The sequence below is a fragment of the Ixodes scapularis genome, unplaced genomic scaffold (assembly GCF_016920785.2).
Source record: "Ixodes scapularis isolate PalLabHiFi unplaced genomic scaffold, ASM1692078v2 PGA_scaffold2__306_contigs__length_199485367, whole genome shotgun sequence".
Classification (NCBI taxonomy): domain Eukaryota; kingdom Metazoa; phylum Arthropoda; class Arachnida; order Ixodida; family Ixodidae; genus Ixodes; species Ixodes scapularis.
The window spans coordinates 58,832,815-58,850,187 of NW_024609857.1; the positions used below are offsets into that span (position 1 = coordinate 58,832,815).

A 17,373-nucleotide genomic window follows, 5' to 3' on the forward strand; every position below is an offset into this window, starting at 1 on the left:
AGTGTGGATTCGTTTATACCAGACACTAGACAATGTCATATAAAAACATCAGTTGATTTAAAAATGTCGACCAGCCACCCTTTGGTCGATCTTATCTGAAATCACCCTAGACTGCATTCACCATGGTTTGTCATTTATAACCGCTGCGCGAAATTCTAACGTATCTCTTCGAGAATCAGAGTAGCGACAACGGCGATTTCGGCCCATGTTTGTGTTTTTGTTTTTTTTTACTGTGGACGCGCATATAATGGCAACATTTATTATTAACTATAGAAATGTAGACGCATCAATTTTAGTGGCTAAATGTCTGTAACACAAAAAAAGAAAACGGTGTTTTTAAGAGTGGTAACAAAGTTGTCAAGTGGTGGTGAAGAGACCGAGTTTTATGGCATCGCACACCATAGGTATGGTTGATGCGCTTGAGAGCGGGCACAATTGGTTCAAAGGTTCTTTATTGTTCGCACAGATTTTTTGGGATATTTGTTTTGTATTAGTACAAAAACAATTATATGTACTGTTTGAGAAACAACTTTTAAATCAATTGTTAAAGGGATTTTTTCTCGATGCACGGATGCGATAAATCTTATTCTCTCCAGCCCATTTATAAGAAATCATGTTAGGCTGCACCAATTCTCGGCATCAGAAGCTACGAAAGCATGTGCAGTAGCGATAATTTTATTGAAGAAATAAAAATGGGCGACCGTCTTTGGTCCTTCAGGTGAAACACACGCTGTCTATGTTGTAGTTTTTCTGAAAACAAAGAATGAAATTTTTTTTTAGTATTACTCGTTTTTATTATTGAGACAAGAGATCTGTGGCATCTATACGCGCCAAACTTGCAAGACTTGTGGACTGAAATATGTAGTAAAATTACCAGAAAATTACCGGCGCGTGGTGTTTCTGAGTACGCCACGTAAAGGAAGCGACCGGAGCGGCCCAGCTTAACACATGCTTATCTGAGCCTTTTGCCTGGCGGTAACATGATATGGCGCGGCGGAGCCGGCGCCTCTCCTCACGGCATTGGAGCCGCCGCAGCGGAGTGCCTGTGGAGCGCGGCCGGACCTCACGGCAGGCGCCCGTGAGGCGACCGGCAAACAGGGCGCACCACACTAAGAAGACCTCGATCGTATGCGCTTTGCTTAGTGTGATGCCAAATGACTGAATGAAGTGTGATCGCGCGAACGCAACGACTGGAACAACCGAAACGACCGTTGCAAGTGTCAACAACCATCAGTAGCCATAGCGACGGAGGGACGCACGCACGTGTCGTTCCCGACGCAAGGAGTTGGAGCGAGCCCAACCGGCCCAACTCTCCCCGCTGCGTTGGAAACAACCGAAACAACCGGAACGACAGACAAATCACAGGTCGAGCAGAACTCGGTCGCGCGCGTTGCATGCCGGTTGTGCCAGTCGTGGTCCGGCTCCTTCTATCTGCCAACATGGCGTCGGTGTTGACCGTGGATGTGGATGGCGTGGTGGAAGCTCATCGTTCCGCGTAAAAGCGCTATCCTTGACAGTTAATTTTTGTCGTGTGTCGCTATGATAACCCAGCACGTTCTAGAAGGGAAGATCCACCTACTCGTGCGGCGATGTCGTGGCTGCACTCTCAAGACAGCAGAAACGCCTGTGCCGTTGCGTTTGTTTACTTCGACTACAGTGTTGGTCTCTAAGCATTTGTGTCCTTGAACATCGCCCGGATTTCTTTTTTAGCGCATTCCATGCGTGTGCTCAAGTTCAAGATATTACTGGTGCGTACCGTATAAAGAATGCGAATTTTGTGCGTTTTCATCACCGGAGAAAGTGATTACTGTTAGCAATCCTGAACGCTCGCAACGTCTATCTGATACGTTGCTATATCGCTGCTAAGACTACAACGTCTTTTATAATCATTGAAAAGGCGTGTGGCGAGATTTGTACTATTAGGAAAATCATGTATTAAAGTTGTGATGGTGCAAGACGGCGTAATGCATCTTTTTCTTTTCTTCTTTTAATCCACTCTAGCCTGCAAGCCTATCGTGAAAAAAAAAAAGAAGCTTTAGGTTATAAAAAAATGTCTGTCTATTTTTTCATTGAGTGGCAGTGCGTCCTCTTCTTTTTAGAGGTACCGCTGAAACAGCTGATGGCGACGTAGAAGCGGTCGCTGTGCTGACGACCCGCTGCGCTTGTTGCAGGAGTGTGTACGCGCGGCGCAGAGCGGTCGTTCCGGTCCAGGGCCAGCCCTGGGAGTGGGCGACCTGGGCGGTCGCCCAGGGTGCCGTCAAAAGGGGGGCGCCGCCGCGCCTCCCTTTTGAATATTTGTTTCCTAGATGTCTGATTTGAACACGGCGTTAGGCCCGACGATATATGCTCAATCGCCGTTGCTTTTTGCAAATGCGGTTCTCGCCTGACAGAACACTCGTGTTGGGCCACTACTTGCATGTTTACTAACAACATGATGTCGTCCCTAGTAGATACGGGCGTATAAAAACTGACCAGGGGGGGGGGGGGGGGGGGGTCGTCACGGCTGGAGCTCGCCCAGGGCACTTAAAAATGTTCCGGTCGCTCCGGTCACAATGGACGCAATCTTAGATAACGCGCTCGTTGTAGTTTTCTGAACCAGCCGTAAGACACGACCATGTAATGGTTGCATTGAACCTAAAGTGGCAGTAAACCTCTGTTCAAACATGCACGACGCATATGGTCGATTACAATTTACAAGTGTCAAGCGTGTGTCAGCATCTCTCTACGCGCGGTAACTTAGCGCATAAAATACTTACATTAAAAAAAATGGCAACAGAAAATTTATGTTTACGCTTTCAGTGCCCTATCAAAACGATAGGAATAATTTTAGATGTATTTTTATTATTGTTTTATTTTAAATATTTACCAAAGAAATTTTGCCAGTTTCGAGCCCGCGAGAAATGTCAGAGAGCGTAATGACGCATAACCGAAACGCGACCGAAAAATATTCGATTTTGCTCGCAAAAAGGCGTCGCTCAAACATGAGAGCTACAAGCCTATACCGCAAGGCAGCGGCGACGTGCTGCTTCGGGACAGTCGACTTTTAGCCTCAGGCGCAAGATGTGTCCTACTATCATTTTTAGTTGGCAGCCAGATGTTCGCCTCATTAAACATTTATATCAGGTTCTACATTCCTCAGTTTGTTTTATTCGTCGCATCATAATGTGTTAATTAACAGAACCAATTTTAAATAAAAACATTTTCGCGCAGTTTTTAGCAAAAAAACAAAAAACTATCTACGAATCAGCTTTGATGCCTGCCTTTTTTATCACTGCGTTCTCTCGGAGGTGGTGGTAACAACGTATTCGCCCGTTCTCAGTCTTAACAGTAGCGCTTAAGAATTTATCACCCAGCAAATAAGCGCTGGGGGGTCTTGGGACAATGTTTCATGATCAAAATATTAAAACAAACTCTAGGATAACAATTTCGTTTATGATATTCACAAGTATTAACGAACGAATGTACGCCAATATCTGACTGGAGTAACGTTCATACAGAATACCGTTGAATTTTCGTTTTTCGGAATATTGAGCCACTTTTTTTAGACACAAAACCGTAACAAATATTAGATTTCAAACTACGCTTAAATTTACCATATTAGGCTGATATCACGCGACATTGGCAGCACGTGTACCGAAAGCGCGCTCTGCAGAACCCAGGGATCTTGGGTTCATTCCCCACCATGCCCCTTTCGATCTGGATGACCATCGTACCGGCGTGCGGTCGTGTATCCCTACTGCGTGATGCGCGTTAAAGACCCCAGGCTAGCGGTAGTACTGCACTGGCTGAAGTTCTCATCTACAGCAGAAACACCAGACGCACATTGAGGATGACTAGCTTCCCGCTGTAAAAACATACAAACAACACAATGATTTAATTATAACTGAGCAAGCAAGCTGCTTTTTATTTGATTGCACGAGCACCCTGAGATGTTTGGATTGTAATATGTAATTTAACGTATACTCTAATTGGCAGAGTGGCATAACAATTCACATCCTTAGTTTTTTTTTATTTCTTTAAGTAAACACCGCGCATTGTATTTTCAATGTGACCACTATGACATCGCAGCCTCCAAAAGAAATACTTGAATCTGGGCCGGCTTGTTCGAAGCAGAGTCTCAGTTGAGACTGCTCAATGAAAGCGCTGTCAAGGCTAGCGCTCGAGCTTAAGCCGAGTCTCAGACGCTCGCGCGCCCGAGCCTTGGCAGCGCTTTCTTTGAGCAGTCTCAACTGAGACACTTCTTCTAGCAAGCCGGCCCAGGTATCCAGCAATGGCGCGCTGAAGTAAATAAAATGCGTTTGTTCATAAAAAAATATATTAATAATATTATATATTTTTATTTATCGAGCTGTAGAATAAGCGTGAAAACCGAAGCACTGTTAAAGCTGCAGAAAACTGCAGATTACGAGAAAACGCTAGGATTACCTGATTATACGTAAAATTCAGATTTCCTTTATTGGCATGGTATACAAGTCTGTTCATTATTTCTTCAATGTTCACTTCCGTTTTTGCCTCCGATTTCCCACTTAGGTCGATGAAATTTCCGAGAAGTTCGAACTCGATGAGACTGTTATTTTGCTGTTGAGTCTGTAAGAAGTTCCTTTTTTTGGTAATTTTACAAGAAAATCACTTGAAACATTTATCACAGATGAAAAATGTATTAACCCAGCTTATATTCACTCTGAATAATTCAGAGACTACTTCACACCTTAAAGGGGTTAGGACATGCAAATTAAACAGGTAGATTACTCCTTAAATGGCACGCTCATAGGTTACTCAATATATGCACCAGGTTTCATAATTTGAGTGTTCTAGTAATTGGAATAATCATTTTACGAATGTTGATAATTTTCGTCTGGCGACCAGCCAACGTTGCTCAATTTAGTCACACCATGGTGCCCATATACCACGTTATCGAACGCCCTTTCAGTCTAGGCGCCCACATCCTGATGCAGCTCGCCTCGCCATGGTACGATCGCACACTCTCACGCTATTCGAGTACTTCAATGTATACTCGCTCCGTCCCCTTGCCTTTTGCTCTTTCACTCTGCACGGACGTGCGCGACCGTCGAGGCCGATGGAGAGTTTGCACGTGACGATCTTGTCGTCGTCGCTGGAGTTGGTCGCGAGCCGGTTGAAGTCAGAATGTCCAGCTTCTAAGATATATTGATTACATCACTCTCATCGTTGCTGCGATCAGTGTCGAAGACTCTGACAAAGCGGGTGATGATGGAGACGTCCCTGTTTGGAAACCGCGTGCTCGATCAAAGCTGAATGCTGGGCTAGTTGGTATTGGTCTTGGGTAGCCAAAGGCATAATAGCGCTTTTTTGAACGAGGACAAAAGAAAGAAAGACAAGACAGACACGAGCGCTGACTGCAACTCTTTAATATACATGGAAATGAGGCATATATACACGCTTCGATCCTATCAATCAGCCAACCCCAGGCCTTGCCGCCATTTGCACGAACTGCACCTCCTTATCGAAAAGGTCGATAGATGCAACGCTGACACACCCCAGCCCTGCCCTTATTATCTCGTCCGCTTCGATAATATCCCTAACAGTTCTATTTTTATGTTTAGCTAGTACTGAGCTTGAGTCCAACAAAGGTTTGCACCCGCAGTCAGTCAAAAACTATCGGGATGGCCACCTTTCAATGCATTGCCATGACTGCGGGTGCAAACCTTTGTTCGACTCACGCTCAGTACTAGCTAAACATAAAAATAGAACTGTTAGGGAGATTATCGAAGCGGACGAGATAATAAGGGCAGGGCTGGGGTGTGTCAGCGTTGCATCTATCGACCTTTTCGATAAGGAGGTGCAGTTCATGCAAATGGCGGCAAGGCCTGGGGTTGGCTGATTGATAGGATCGAAGCGTGTATATATTCCTCATTTCCATGTTGATTAAATAGTTGCAGTCAGCGCTCGTGTCTGTCTCGTCTTTCTTTCTTTTGTCCTCGTCCAAAAAAGCGCTACCATGCCTTTGGCTACCCAAGACGCGTGCTCGAAGTATGAACGGTAAACGTGGAAGCTGAAGCGCGAGATGCCGAGAGAGCCAAGTCGGCGAGTTCGTGCAAGGGGACTCCGCGTGTTGAGCAGGTGACTTTACGGACCCAACAAAACACGGCAGCATTTTCGCATGGGGCGGGTTCGAGGGTCCCGCATATAAATCCATTTAACCACGAAACAATCGCATCATTTTTCACACAGATTTAGCAGGATTATGGGAACATACAATGGGTCCTGGCCTGTGTGTGATATTTTATTTTCGGTGTGTCCTATCTCTTTAAATCCTTTAAAACTTTAGAAGGCTGCTTAATTCTTAAGACGAGTGGTGTTTTTTTTTTTTTTGTTCTTTAGCAGAATTGTATTTATTTGTCAAAAATTATGAAAGATTGCGGTAACACTTGTGGGCACCCTGGCTGCCTGGCGACACAGAGCTGCAGACCAGGATGTTTATACGTCAATCAACCTAGGTCACGTTCTCCGCGAAGTGCCCAAGTGCAATGGGATATACCAGAGAGTTGAGACAAATTGAACTTGAACACTTGGTGATACAAGATAAAATTTCCATAAAGGTCATCGCAAAATATGCAATAGCTGTCAATATAAAAAGAAAAAAAAGAAAAGAAAACTACATCCTGTTGGACCACTGGGCATTGTCATTCTTCGAGGAAGTGCAATACACTTTTATCTAACAATCATGTTCTTAGGTGTTAAAAGATGCCAAATTATTTTATTTTTGCCACAAACTGTAAGCACTAACATTTTGATAAGCATACAGCTTTTCGAGCTGTTTCTTTTTTCTTTTTGTTGAGGTGGAGGAAGCTAATGAGGGAGGTCGGGAGATTGAAGTAAACAAATTGAAGGTGCGGAAAAAACAAACGCACTTAAAATAGGTGGCGGCATTCCTTTCCGTCATAAGCGTTTCTGAGAGTGTTAAAATATTTAGTTCTGGATGTAAGGTTTCTCTTTTATTTACAAGACAATGAGGATATATCTTGTAAACGAAGTCATTGTGTTGCCCAGAATAAACACAGGCGGCGTCTCAGTTTGGCTGGGCTAGGGGTGTTCGTCTGGAGTCTTCTTCACGCCGTAGCTATCTTCTCTTCGAGCGAGAGGTGTGCCGATGGGTAGCGCAGCCGCTCGCTCGCAAAGTGATCCAGAATGTCACGAAAGGTCACCAGTCTGTCTCCTCCCGACCACGGTTCGTTGGAGGGTTCCGACGTTATGCCGGCGCGGCGAGTCAAACCTCGAGCCGCATCGTTTGCTTCCTCGTTTCCAGGAAGTGACGAGTCACTGTCGAAAATTGAAGCTCATCTGGACACCAGCACGGTGTCCAGATGAGCTTTACCATGTGGTGTGTTGCGAGGTCACCAAGCACGCGACGCGTCACCGACAAGATCCTCTTCTTAGTAAAGCTGCATATCGCCGTCTGCGAGCCGCTAACGACGATCTTGACTTGCTGAGTCCTAATGGCCAAGGCTATGACCACTTCCTCCTCCACTTCTGGTTCCGGCGTCCTGACACTGCAGCTTGCGACGATCTTGCCCTGCTTGTCGACCACGGCGGCCGCCATGGCTTCGCGACCCTCGCCGTACCTCGCCGCGTCCACGTAGACGACACCTTCTGCGTTCCTGAGGTGCTTCCGCAGGGTCCTGGTCCTGGCCGCTCTTCGCTCCTCATCATGCTGAGGATGCATGTGCTGCGGTAGGAGAGGAATGTCCAACACCTCTCTGGCCTTCTGGGGGCGTCCGTCTTTTCCCTGTTCTGGGATTCGTAGCCGACTCCAGGGCTCTTGAAGATGTCTCTTCCTGTCGCGCTCTTCGTGAGTCGCTCGAGTTGCGACACCCGTTGTGGTTCGACGATCTCTTCGATGGAATTGTGAAGGCCGAGCGCCGCCAGTTTCTCGTTGGACGCCGAGTACGGGATGCTGAGTGTTTGCTTGAAAGCCTTTCTGACGAGACAGTCTAACTTGTTCTTTTCTGCAACCCCGAGCATCAGGAAAGAGACCACGTATGCAAGCCGGCTCATGTCGAAAGCGCGGACAAGGCGCACGAGATTTTTCCTTTTCATCCCGAAGTTTCTACCCGAGATGCGTGCGATGAGTCTGATGATCTGGTGCGTGGACTCCTTCAGCGACTCTAAAATTTCGCTGTTGTGGCCATCCGCCTGCACCCGCAGGCCTAGTACCCTGATGTTCTTTCCCGTCGGAATGCGCAGCCCGTGGGAGTGCAGCTCGATGTCGGACGGCAGCTGTCTCGAACAGGCCGGCTTGAGGAGCAGAAGCTCCGACTTGTGCGGGGAGCACGACAGACCCCGCGGGGTGATGTAGTCTTCCACGACTCGGGACGCTTCCTGTAACCTGTTCTGAATGTAGCCATCACTGCCGCCGGTCATTCATAGCGTGTTGTCGTTGGGGTACATGCTGTGATGGAGTCCTTCGATCTTACAGAGCCGCGCAGGTAGTCCGATCATGGCCACGTTGAACAAGTACGGCGAGAGGACCGACCCTTGTGGCATTCCTCACCTGCCGAGCTTAATTTCTTCCGATGTGACGCCGCCGATGGAGATCATCGCCGTCCTGTCGCTGAAGAAATCGTGGATGTACTTATACGTGCGTCGACCCACGCCCAGCCTCTCTAAGTTTTCGAGCGCGGCGTCGTGCCGTATGTTGTCGAAGACCTTCGTGAGGTCCAAGCTCAGTATCACGCGGGAGTCGAGGTGCGAGCTCTTTTCTCCATCGATTATCCAGTGTTTCAGCTGGAGCTCTACGTCTTGGGTGGAAAGGAACGGCCTGAATCCGACCATGGTGTGCGGGAACCACTCGTTGTCTTCCATGAAGCCGTTGATCCTTCTGAAGATGACCTGTTACATCAACTTCCCGACGCATAGCGTAAGCGAGATTGGGCGGAACGCGTCAAGCTGAGGCCTTTTCCACGGCTTCGGAATCAAGACCACCTTGGCCGTCTTCCATTGACGTGGGATCGAGCCCCTGCTCCAGCTTGCGTTCATATACTTCGTTATACCTGCAACGGCCTCGTCGCTGAGGTGACGCAGCATCTTATTGGTGACGCCATCTGGACCCGGAGCCGACTTCGTCTTCAGTTCTCTCAAGGTCTGAAACACCTCGACTTCCGTGATGTCTGCGTCGAGCGCGTCGTTTTTCGCAGCGTTGTACTCCGTCGGTTGGCGTGGCAGGTTGTCGCCTATGTACTGCTTCCGAATTTCTTCGACGAGGTCGTCTTCGCCACCCTCGTGCCTCCGTATGATCTCGCACAATTTGTTTTGTTGAGCCGTCTTGCGGCCCTCCGGATTAAGTAGGTGCCGTAAGATGTTCCAGGCCTTGGGAACGTTTGGTTGGCCGTCGAACCCGTCGCACGTGTCTTGCCACTGTTGGCGTGTAATGCAGTCCGCGTGGCTCTCTATCTCCCTGCTAATTTCAGCGATTCTTCTTCTGAGGCCTCGATTGCTTCTCCGCGAGCGCAGCCTTTCCTGCATGCCAGCTTTGGTCTCCCACAGGTGTAAGAGCCGGCTGTCCGCAGCTACTACGTCCACTTCCTCTGGGATTGTCTTGGTCGACCGCTCAGAACTGGCTAGCAGGCTCTCCGTCCATCCTCCCATGTCGTGCACCTCTTCCATCTTATACTCGCCGAGGAGTTCTTGAAACTTGGTCCACTCCGTGATCCTGCATTTTTTGCCCTTCGGCTTCCCAGGCCCGGCCCTGAGTGTCGCCTTCAGGATGTAATGGTCGCTTCCCAAGTCTTCCACGTGTTCTCCTACGTCGCGTCCTTCACGAGGTGGACAAACGTGAGATCGGGAGTGGTAACAATCTATTGGACGTCTACTCGCCTGGTTGGGTGTTCCAGATCCATGGTCAGGGATAGTCCGCATCCGTAAAAGTCGAGCAACAAGTTTTTGCCCTCGACTTGTTCCCGCTGGTAGCCCCGGTCCGTATGTGGAGCGTTGAAGTCGCCGACGACTATTTGTGCCTAACATCTGGCTATGTTCAGAGTCGCTTGAAAGAGGGAAGCGAACCTGTGCCGCTTTGCTGGGCTACTATAGACGTTCAGCAAAAATAAGCTGCGTTGATCCTTTTTCTTCCCCGAAATTATTTCGACCAGCACGTGTTCTACCGTTGAGAAACCCGTGTCGTGCACGATGACCGGCACGTTCCTTTTTGAGCAACGTTTCCACTTGGTATTGTCTTTCGCGTCGGTGCCGTAGGACTTGTAACCGGATAATTTGGCCAGCTGTCTCGCTGCCTGCGAAGCTATCACGTTCTATTTGTCGGTCATTTCGTTTTTGTTCACGGCAGGCGTCCGGCTCCTCGATCGAGACCGCTTCGTCGGAAGATTCGGGAAATCTTCTTCCTTAAACTTCCACACCTCCTTCTTTTTTTCCCACTGCCGTTGCTGTATTATTTACGGCGTATTATGTACGTTGCTGTATTATGTACGTTGCTAGCATATCTTGTCACCCGCGGGGTGGGCCTTACCGCAGATACCGCATGACAGTGAACACGCGTGGCCATCGGCCGGGTTCGGAGTGCCGCAATCCTTGCACCTCCTCTCTGTCGGCCGCTGGCACATGTCAGCGCAATGACCGAAACTTCCGCACGTGCCGCAGACTTCAACCTTCTTCTTGTGCAAATGGGACCGGTATTCTACGTTGCCGTACATTATCCAGTAGGGAACATTCTGGCCCTTGAACAACACGACCGCCGATTTGGAGCGACCCATGCACCTAGCGTGGGCCACGCTAGGGTTCCTCGCATTGACTAGGTTACCGAGAATGTCTTGCTCTTTGTCTTCGTCTGGAACACTGTGAATGACCCCTTAACGGCGTTTTCCGGCAGAGTCGCATACGCAACCACCTCGTAAGCTTTCCCCTTGACCCTTACTTCGTTGACTTTCTCGTACTTGAGAGCATTTTCAAGCACCGGATTGCTCACGATGAGTGTTCTGCTGGTCGTTGAAACGAAAAGCATCGCGTTCTGCCTCTGCCGGCGTGAGTTGCGCCTCAAGCTGAATGCTGCGCTGGATGACGATTCAAACTTCTTCGGAAACGTTCAGTCCACCCCGAAGTCGAAAAACGACGTTCACATCGGTTTCCGGGAGCTTCGGAGGCCTCGCAGTCTTGTTTGGTCGCGTCCGGCTTTTCCGCCCGTTTTGTTTTCCGCCAATAGTACGTTTCGGCGGGAAATCCGCGGTTGGGCTTAGCGCCTCCCTTTGTTTGCACATCTTGATGAGAACGTTTGTCCCATTCCCCGGCTTCCTATTGAACTCCTTAGGAGCAATCGTCTCACTTTCTACCTCCACGACGCCTTGTCCAGACGTCCAGCGCGAGGTCTAGTATCCATTGCGGGGTACTGAGTGTCCATTTCGACGCCGGCGAGACAGCGGCAGTCGCCATCCTTTTTTCGATTCGGCGGACGTGCAGCGGCTGGTCGACGGAGTGAGGTCAGGGGTGGTGTAAGGTGGTGAGCCTGCCACGCCGAGCGCCGGATCGATGTTAACGTTGGATCACGTTCTCTGGAGTTCGCAGAGAGTCGACTGCTCCCGTCGGATGTTGAAAGGAGACACCCTGCCCGCAATGGCGCTTGGAAGAGTGACGTGGCCGTTTGAGTGACGTTGTCATTTGGGCCGTAAGCGCACTCATGAAGAACCAACACCTCCTAGGTAAGAAAGCCTATACTCTGTTTCATACTTAGTCTGCAACGCTGTCAAAGCTACCGGCGCGAGCATGGGCTTGATCTCGTTGATCATTTGCACGCGTTTTCGCGTAAAAAAAGCCATAGGTGAAGCCACGCGCTCGCGCCAATAGCTTTGACAGCGTTGCACGCTATGAAACAGAGTACAAGTGCTGAATTCTCCTGTGTCACTAACGAAAGCCACCTTGGGCAAGAAATTGGAAACGACTACGTCGACAGCGTTCGGCTACGAGTCGTATTCCCACTGATTGGACAGGAGTTCCTACCGAGCGCTGATGCAGCACTCGTCTCCCATCTCTGGCCTAGTGTGACCTTTGATAGTGACGCAGGAAAGTTCAACACTTAGACTTTCTTATCCAGGACGTATTGCAAGAACATGCTGCAGAGATAGTGAGAGCATGATTTAAAAAGAGACGTCAATCTTCCAAGTGTTATTGTGGGCAGGGCTGGCGACGCTCTTCTTAGGCGCAATTTCTAAGTGGGGTGAAAAAGCGCGAAAATTGATTCAATATTTTTTTCAAAATCTTAAAAATTTACTGCTGTCAATATTTCAATTTGAACATGACCTGCTGAAACCAATAATTAAAAAAATAATTAATATATATAAGTTAATTACTGAACTTACCGTGACGATTATCCCCTCATAGAACATCTTCTGAGCCTGATAATTGCATGATCAAGACAGAGCTTGTCTAACTTTCACCCCATATTTTTTTTAATCAGTTCGCATTAAAAGACAAACCTGTATGTTTAAATGCATTGTATGCCCCTTACAAACAATTTCACGCATTCTAACCGTATTTGATATAATTATTGGGCATAATACTATTTTTACAGTGAATTTAAAATAAAATGCCGACGAGATGATTGGGCAGGGTTTCGGCCCATGGAATACGCGATGCAGTGAGCTATTACATGAACTCGAGAATTTTATCAGGTCTTCGGTTATAACCAGGGTTCGAAGTTTTTCGGTTTACACCGATAAAAACCGATAAAAGTACGCCGAATTCATTTTCGGAAATTCGGTGTTAACCGAAAAAGGCCACTTTGACCTTCCAGTCGTACCGCAGAGCCGTGGCGAAAAGGTGAAACGATAGTGTCTATCGAAACGTGTCCGAATGTATGAGATACACGGATGCCATCACGCGTTATGGCTTAATGTGGGCATCATCGATCAGAACGTGAAGTCCAAAATGCCCCATGACTTCGCCATGTACGAGCCAGCTAGTTTTCAAACTCGTTGTAAGGGAGTTAGACTTATTGCAAGCTCTGCAGCCAGGGTTTAGTGAGTACACGAAACATGTTGTGCTCCAAAACGTCGCAGCGTGTCTCTTTTGGCGGTCAGGTCTGATTGATTGGCCGATTGTGGCTCAGGCAGCGCTTCACCTCCTCAGCCTGCCAGTGTCCAGTGTTATGCTCGAAGCTCAGGGTCATATTAACAGGAAAGAAAGAGTGTGGATGAACGAGAACCTGGGAAAGTACATGTGTGTCTACTATAATAAGCTCCAGACTTGGACCTAGTTCAACTACTCTACTCAAACTACTGTAGTTTAACTACTTTTCTGAGTAACTTGGTAACTTTCAATTACAACTTTATTTGGGTAATTAGTACTTTTATTTAACTACGTTTTTTAGGTAACTTCTACTCAAATTACTAAGTACTTTCGAAATCTAGTGCTAATTTTGCTGATCACAAACGTTTGAGCACAGAAGTAAATAAGACGCCGGCAGATGAAGTGGCATTCTCGAACAAGGGGCCCCCTCACATTCCGTTCCTACGCACTTTATAAATTACATGCGTAATTTATATTCTACTCCAATTACTTCTCTCATCGATACTCAGTAACTTAACAATTAACTACCTTTTTTGGGTAATTTGTACATGTCTGATAAGATCACATAATCCTGATGCACAGAAGTTGAAGTTTCATATTTTTTTGGGCATAGGCTTCATATCTGACTTGCCTGTACTTCTTTTTTTATTGTTTCTTTTATAGTTGCACACATTTGCCAAAAGTGTCCATTTCTTTTTCAATCTATCTCTGCTGTTATTCTTTGAGTGATCACAAATACCAGAGCTACAAGGATCACCTGATCCGGTGTCCGTTAATGTTTATTTCATATTCACCAAAAAAAAAAAACGATAAACTTTTGTGCGCATAAATATACACCAAAAAGAACCGAAAATTAAATTTTAAAATAAACACTGAAAAAGTACGTTTAAGTTTGAAAAAATAAAAACCGAAAACGCGAAACCCTAGTTATAACATTTAGTGCCAAAAGCGTAGTATGACACCCTGCAGCTCCACGCAATCTAACCTGGTCATGAGGGTTATCAGCGCGCGTCAAGCTTCATTGCTCATAGCAAGACAAGAACTGAGTCATCATCGGCAGCAAAACTGTGAAGTTTTCAGGGATGTGTTGTGAGTTTGCCAGGTGTCTCCACCATCATTCCCAGACTCAATCATCAACTCGGTCTTCGGGATCTCGAGGCCCATTGAAAACGCTCTCGTTTACTGCAGAGACTATATGAGCTACGAGTGACGGCGGCACTGAAGGTCAAACAAAAACTGGTCATTTATATATATTTTTAGCGACCTCTGTTACTAGGATCCTCGTAGGACACTTACCACTTTGAAATTGTCGATACGCAAGTGAGGATTCTGAATGCTACCAACGCGACGAACAGCATTCCATGCGGCATACAAGAAGTCAGGATTCTTCAGCAATTCTCCAGTGGGCGGTTTTTCTAAAATACAAAATTTAATAATGACAGCTAGGTTAATATGTACATCGTTTCACTGATTACAAATGCACAGCCTAGAATGCGATCTCCTCAGCGCAGCACGGGCGTAAATCTCTTTTCTTTGAGTGTCTCTGATTCGACCGAAACGTCTTGGTACGTATCTACGCAGAAACAATAAGAGAGCGCCTCCGCTAAGCCATGAACTAAGTTTATTTAGACAGTTCTGGGGAAAATACGGCAACCAAGAGCAGCAGAGATTCGTTATCTAATGTTTTGCAGCAAGATGTGTGTATAAGAAAGAAGTGTACAGAAGAGCAGCCACTAGAGCCATGAGTTCTCCCAGTGGTTGTAGCACAAACTGAATGGTAGGTTGAACTACACCTTTTGCCAACACCCCTAGACTAGCAAACAACAATATACCCCCAAACAAAGAGCAGGAGATATGGACAGAAGGCTTAAGTTTACGTTTAACTGGAGTTTTGTAAACTGAAAAAAAAGAAGGGGTGGGTGGGGGAGGCGTACACTCTTAATCTCGTTCCACTTAGGTTCCAATTAGTAACTGGAACTTTTTTCCAAAAACAGTTCCGCTTAACCATAAGAAATTGTTGTCCACATAACTACTAGTTTTTGCAAAACAGTGTTTCAGATAAATTGTGAAGGTGGTATATAAAATAGCGTCTCACATATTGACATCTGTAAAGCTGTTACACATACAGTTGCAAGAATGTTACGTGAAACAGTGTTTCATGTATTGGCATCTGGAACAGCGTTTCATATAAAGCATGTCTGGCATGTTACCGTAACTTTTGTCCAGATATCTCAAGCCAGTCGTGTGAACCTTTGTAGAATATCATTATATCCATCATATGAAGAAAAACAAAACGCTGTAATGAAAATACTTCGGGTCACACAAAATGTTTTCGGTGCTATGGTATTGGCTCTCTTTTAAAGCAGGTCGGATGAAATCGAGAGGTCACAGTATATCACAAAATTAGAGCAACTAGAGCCTTAAGTGTTACCTGCTAAGGCTTCAGGACAAATCTAAAACGACAGAATCACAAACTATTGCGGCAATGGCAGGCTTCTAAAGCGTGCCATTGCTGCATATATGTGATTCTAACAGTGCAATTTTGAATTGGTCATAGCACGCACGATAGAAATAATGAATACAGTTACTCTACATGTATGCAGGATTATGACAGCTCTAGTTTTGTTTTTCCCTGTACTAACAGAAAGTAAGGATGACAGCAGCACAATCTTTGGCGTAAGAAATGTTTCCTTGTGGCGTTTTTGACTGTACGCAATGTCTGCAGCAACATTCTTGATGGTCCGCAAGTCCCGGTTAAAGACATGCAGAAATTTACTTTGCTCCTTGTAGTCACTGACAACTTCCCTGAGTGAGTAAATGCACATGTAAAATAAACACCATAGCACCAATCCATGCCTCCGTGAGTGTCAGACACATTATTAGCTGTTCTATTCATGTGCCTAACAGCTCAGGTGAAACTTAATAACAGTCGTTAGAGCTTCGAGATGAGCCTTCCGAGGTTTCGGCTCCAAACTTGGCAATCAAATCGAGACAACTTTTGCGGTGTCGCAACTCGACGGTCTTGCGGTATCAGAAAACGTTTCAAACACTATGTCATCGGTTGGTGCTCCGAAACGCTGCAGTATGAGTATATAAAGAACCGTCTAGATAAGTTTCTACAAATATATCTGATCAAAATCGGAATGCAACATGTCGGATCTAGTACGAATCTGAAATTGGGCGTGAGCAAATATTACATTTAATCTGAGCAGTCGATTTTTCAGTAGACTCAACTTTTGTCTGCCTAACTTAAAATCCAGTGTCAATTAGCCATTTTAATTCGTTCTCATCTGCGTCCAGGACTCCATACCGAAGCTGGCCCTCGGCTCCAGTGATAGATTATACTAAATTCATCGTCGCAATCGAATCAAACTGGTGATGCAGGCTAGTTTGTACATCTTTACAACTTGGTAATGCAGTGCGTAATAATAAGGAGAGAGAATGCTGTAGATAAATCTAGCGCTGTGCTCGCCCCGTCTACTGCCTCCTATGTCCTCGCTTTTTTCTCACTGTATAACCATGTCGCGATCGAAACAAAAAATTCAGTAGGAAGTGCTCTAATACACAATACCGACTTGAACGGGGCTGTTCGATATTGCAAACGAAATTAAATGAGAAGTCGGCACTACATTTGGGCTCATGAAATACACGCGCAACACTTTTCTCGTGACGAGACTTTTATTAATACCGAGAACACTTTTTTCCAGGCTTTGAAATTTCTGAAATGAGCATATCAAGAGTAAAATGATAAAAAGAAAGGGACACAAGGTTTTTTTTTTTAATTAGCCACAAGTTTATCATCTGGTTATACAAAGCGCCCAACCAATGCCGCATAAAACTGCGCCAAACTGAAACTTCCCTGTTGAACGCAAATAAAACTGCGAAACACGCTTGAACTCTTTTCACCTGGAATAAGAAACCATCTCAAGTAGCACGGGCAGTCGGCCCGACCCGGGGCTTCCTGGCATCTGAACGGAAAAGTTGGGCCGGGAAGGCCGAGCGGCGGCCGACCGCTCCCCGACAACATAAGAAAGCGAGAGAGCGTAGGAAAGGGCAGGCTCCGGCCACTGATCTCAATGACATTTGGTGGATCGTGCTTCCCCGCTTGTTCGCTGCAGCGCGAGTGAAGCCACCGGAAGGCCATCTTGCTCGTAGACGATTTGCGGTTTTGCTAGCCTTTTGCTGCGGTTTTCCAGCGTGGTATGGACTCGTTTTTTACTCGTTCGTCGTCATTCGCCGAAGAAGTTTTTTAAGAGTCTGTGTAACCGTTGAGACTTTCCGTTGTGAACACGTGGAAAATTTAACGAAAGCGCAGTGCCGCAGGAA

At 46.5% G+C, this 17,373-nt stretch overlaps 1 protein-coding gene across 1 annotated transcript in view; it reads right to left on the reverse strand.

The window, feature by feature from the left end:
* Positions 1 to 714: 714 nt before the first annotated feature.
* The window catches only part of LOC120838176, an 88,786-nt gene continuing 72,127 nt past the window's right edge, over positions 715 to 17,373 (reverse strand). The window contains exons 12-14 of the mRNA XM_040207965.1: positions 14,344 to 14,462; positions 4,426 to 4,587; positions 715 to 750 (exon numbers count right to left, since the gene is read on the reverse strand). Coding sequence (XP_040063899.1) covers positions 715 to 750; positions 4,426 to 4,587; positions 14,344 to 14,462 — 317 coding nt within the window. The remainder of the gene's footprint in view (positions 751 to 4,425; positions 4,588 to 14,343; positions 14,463 to 17,373) is intronic.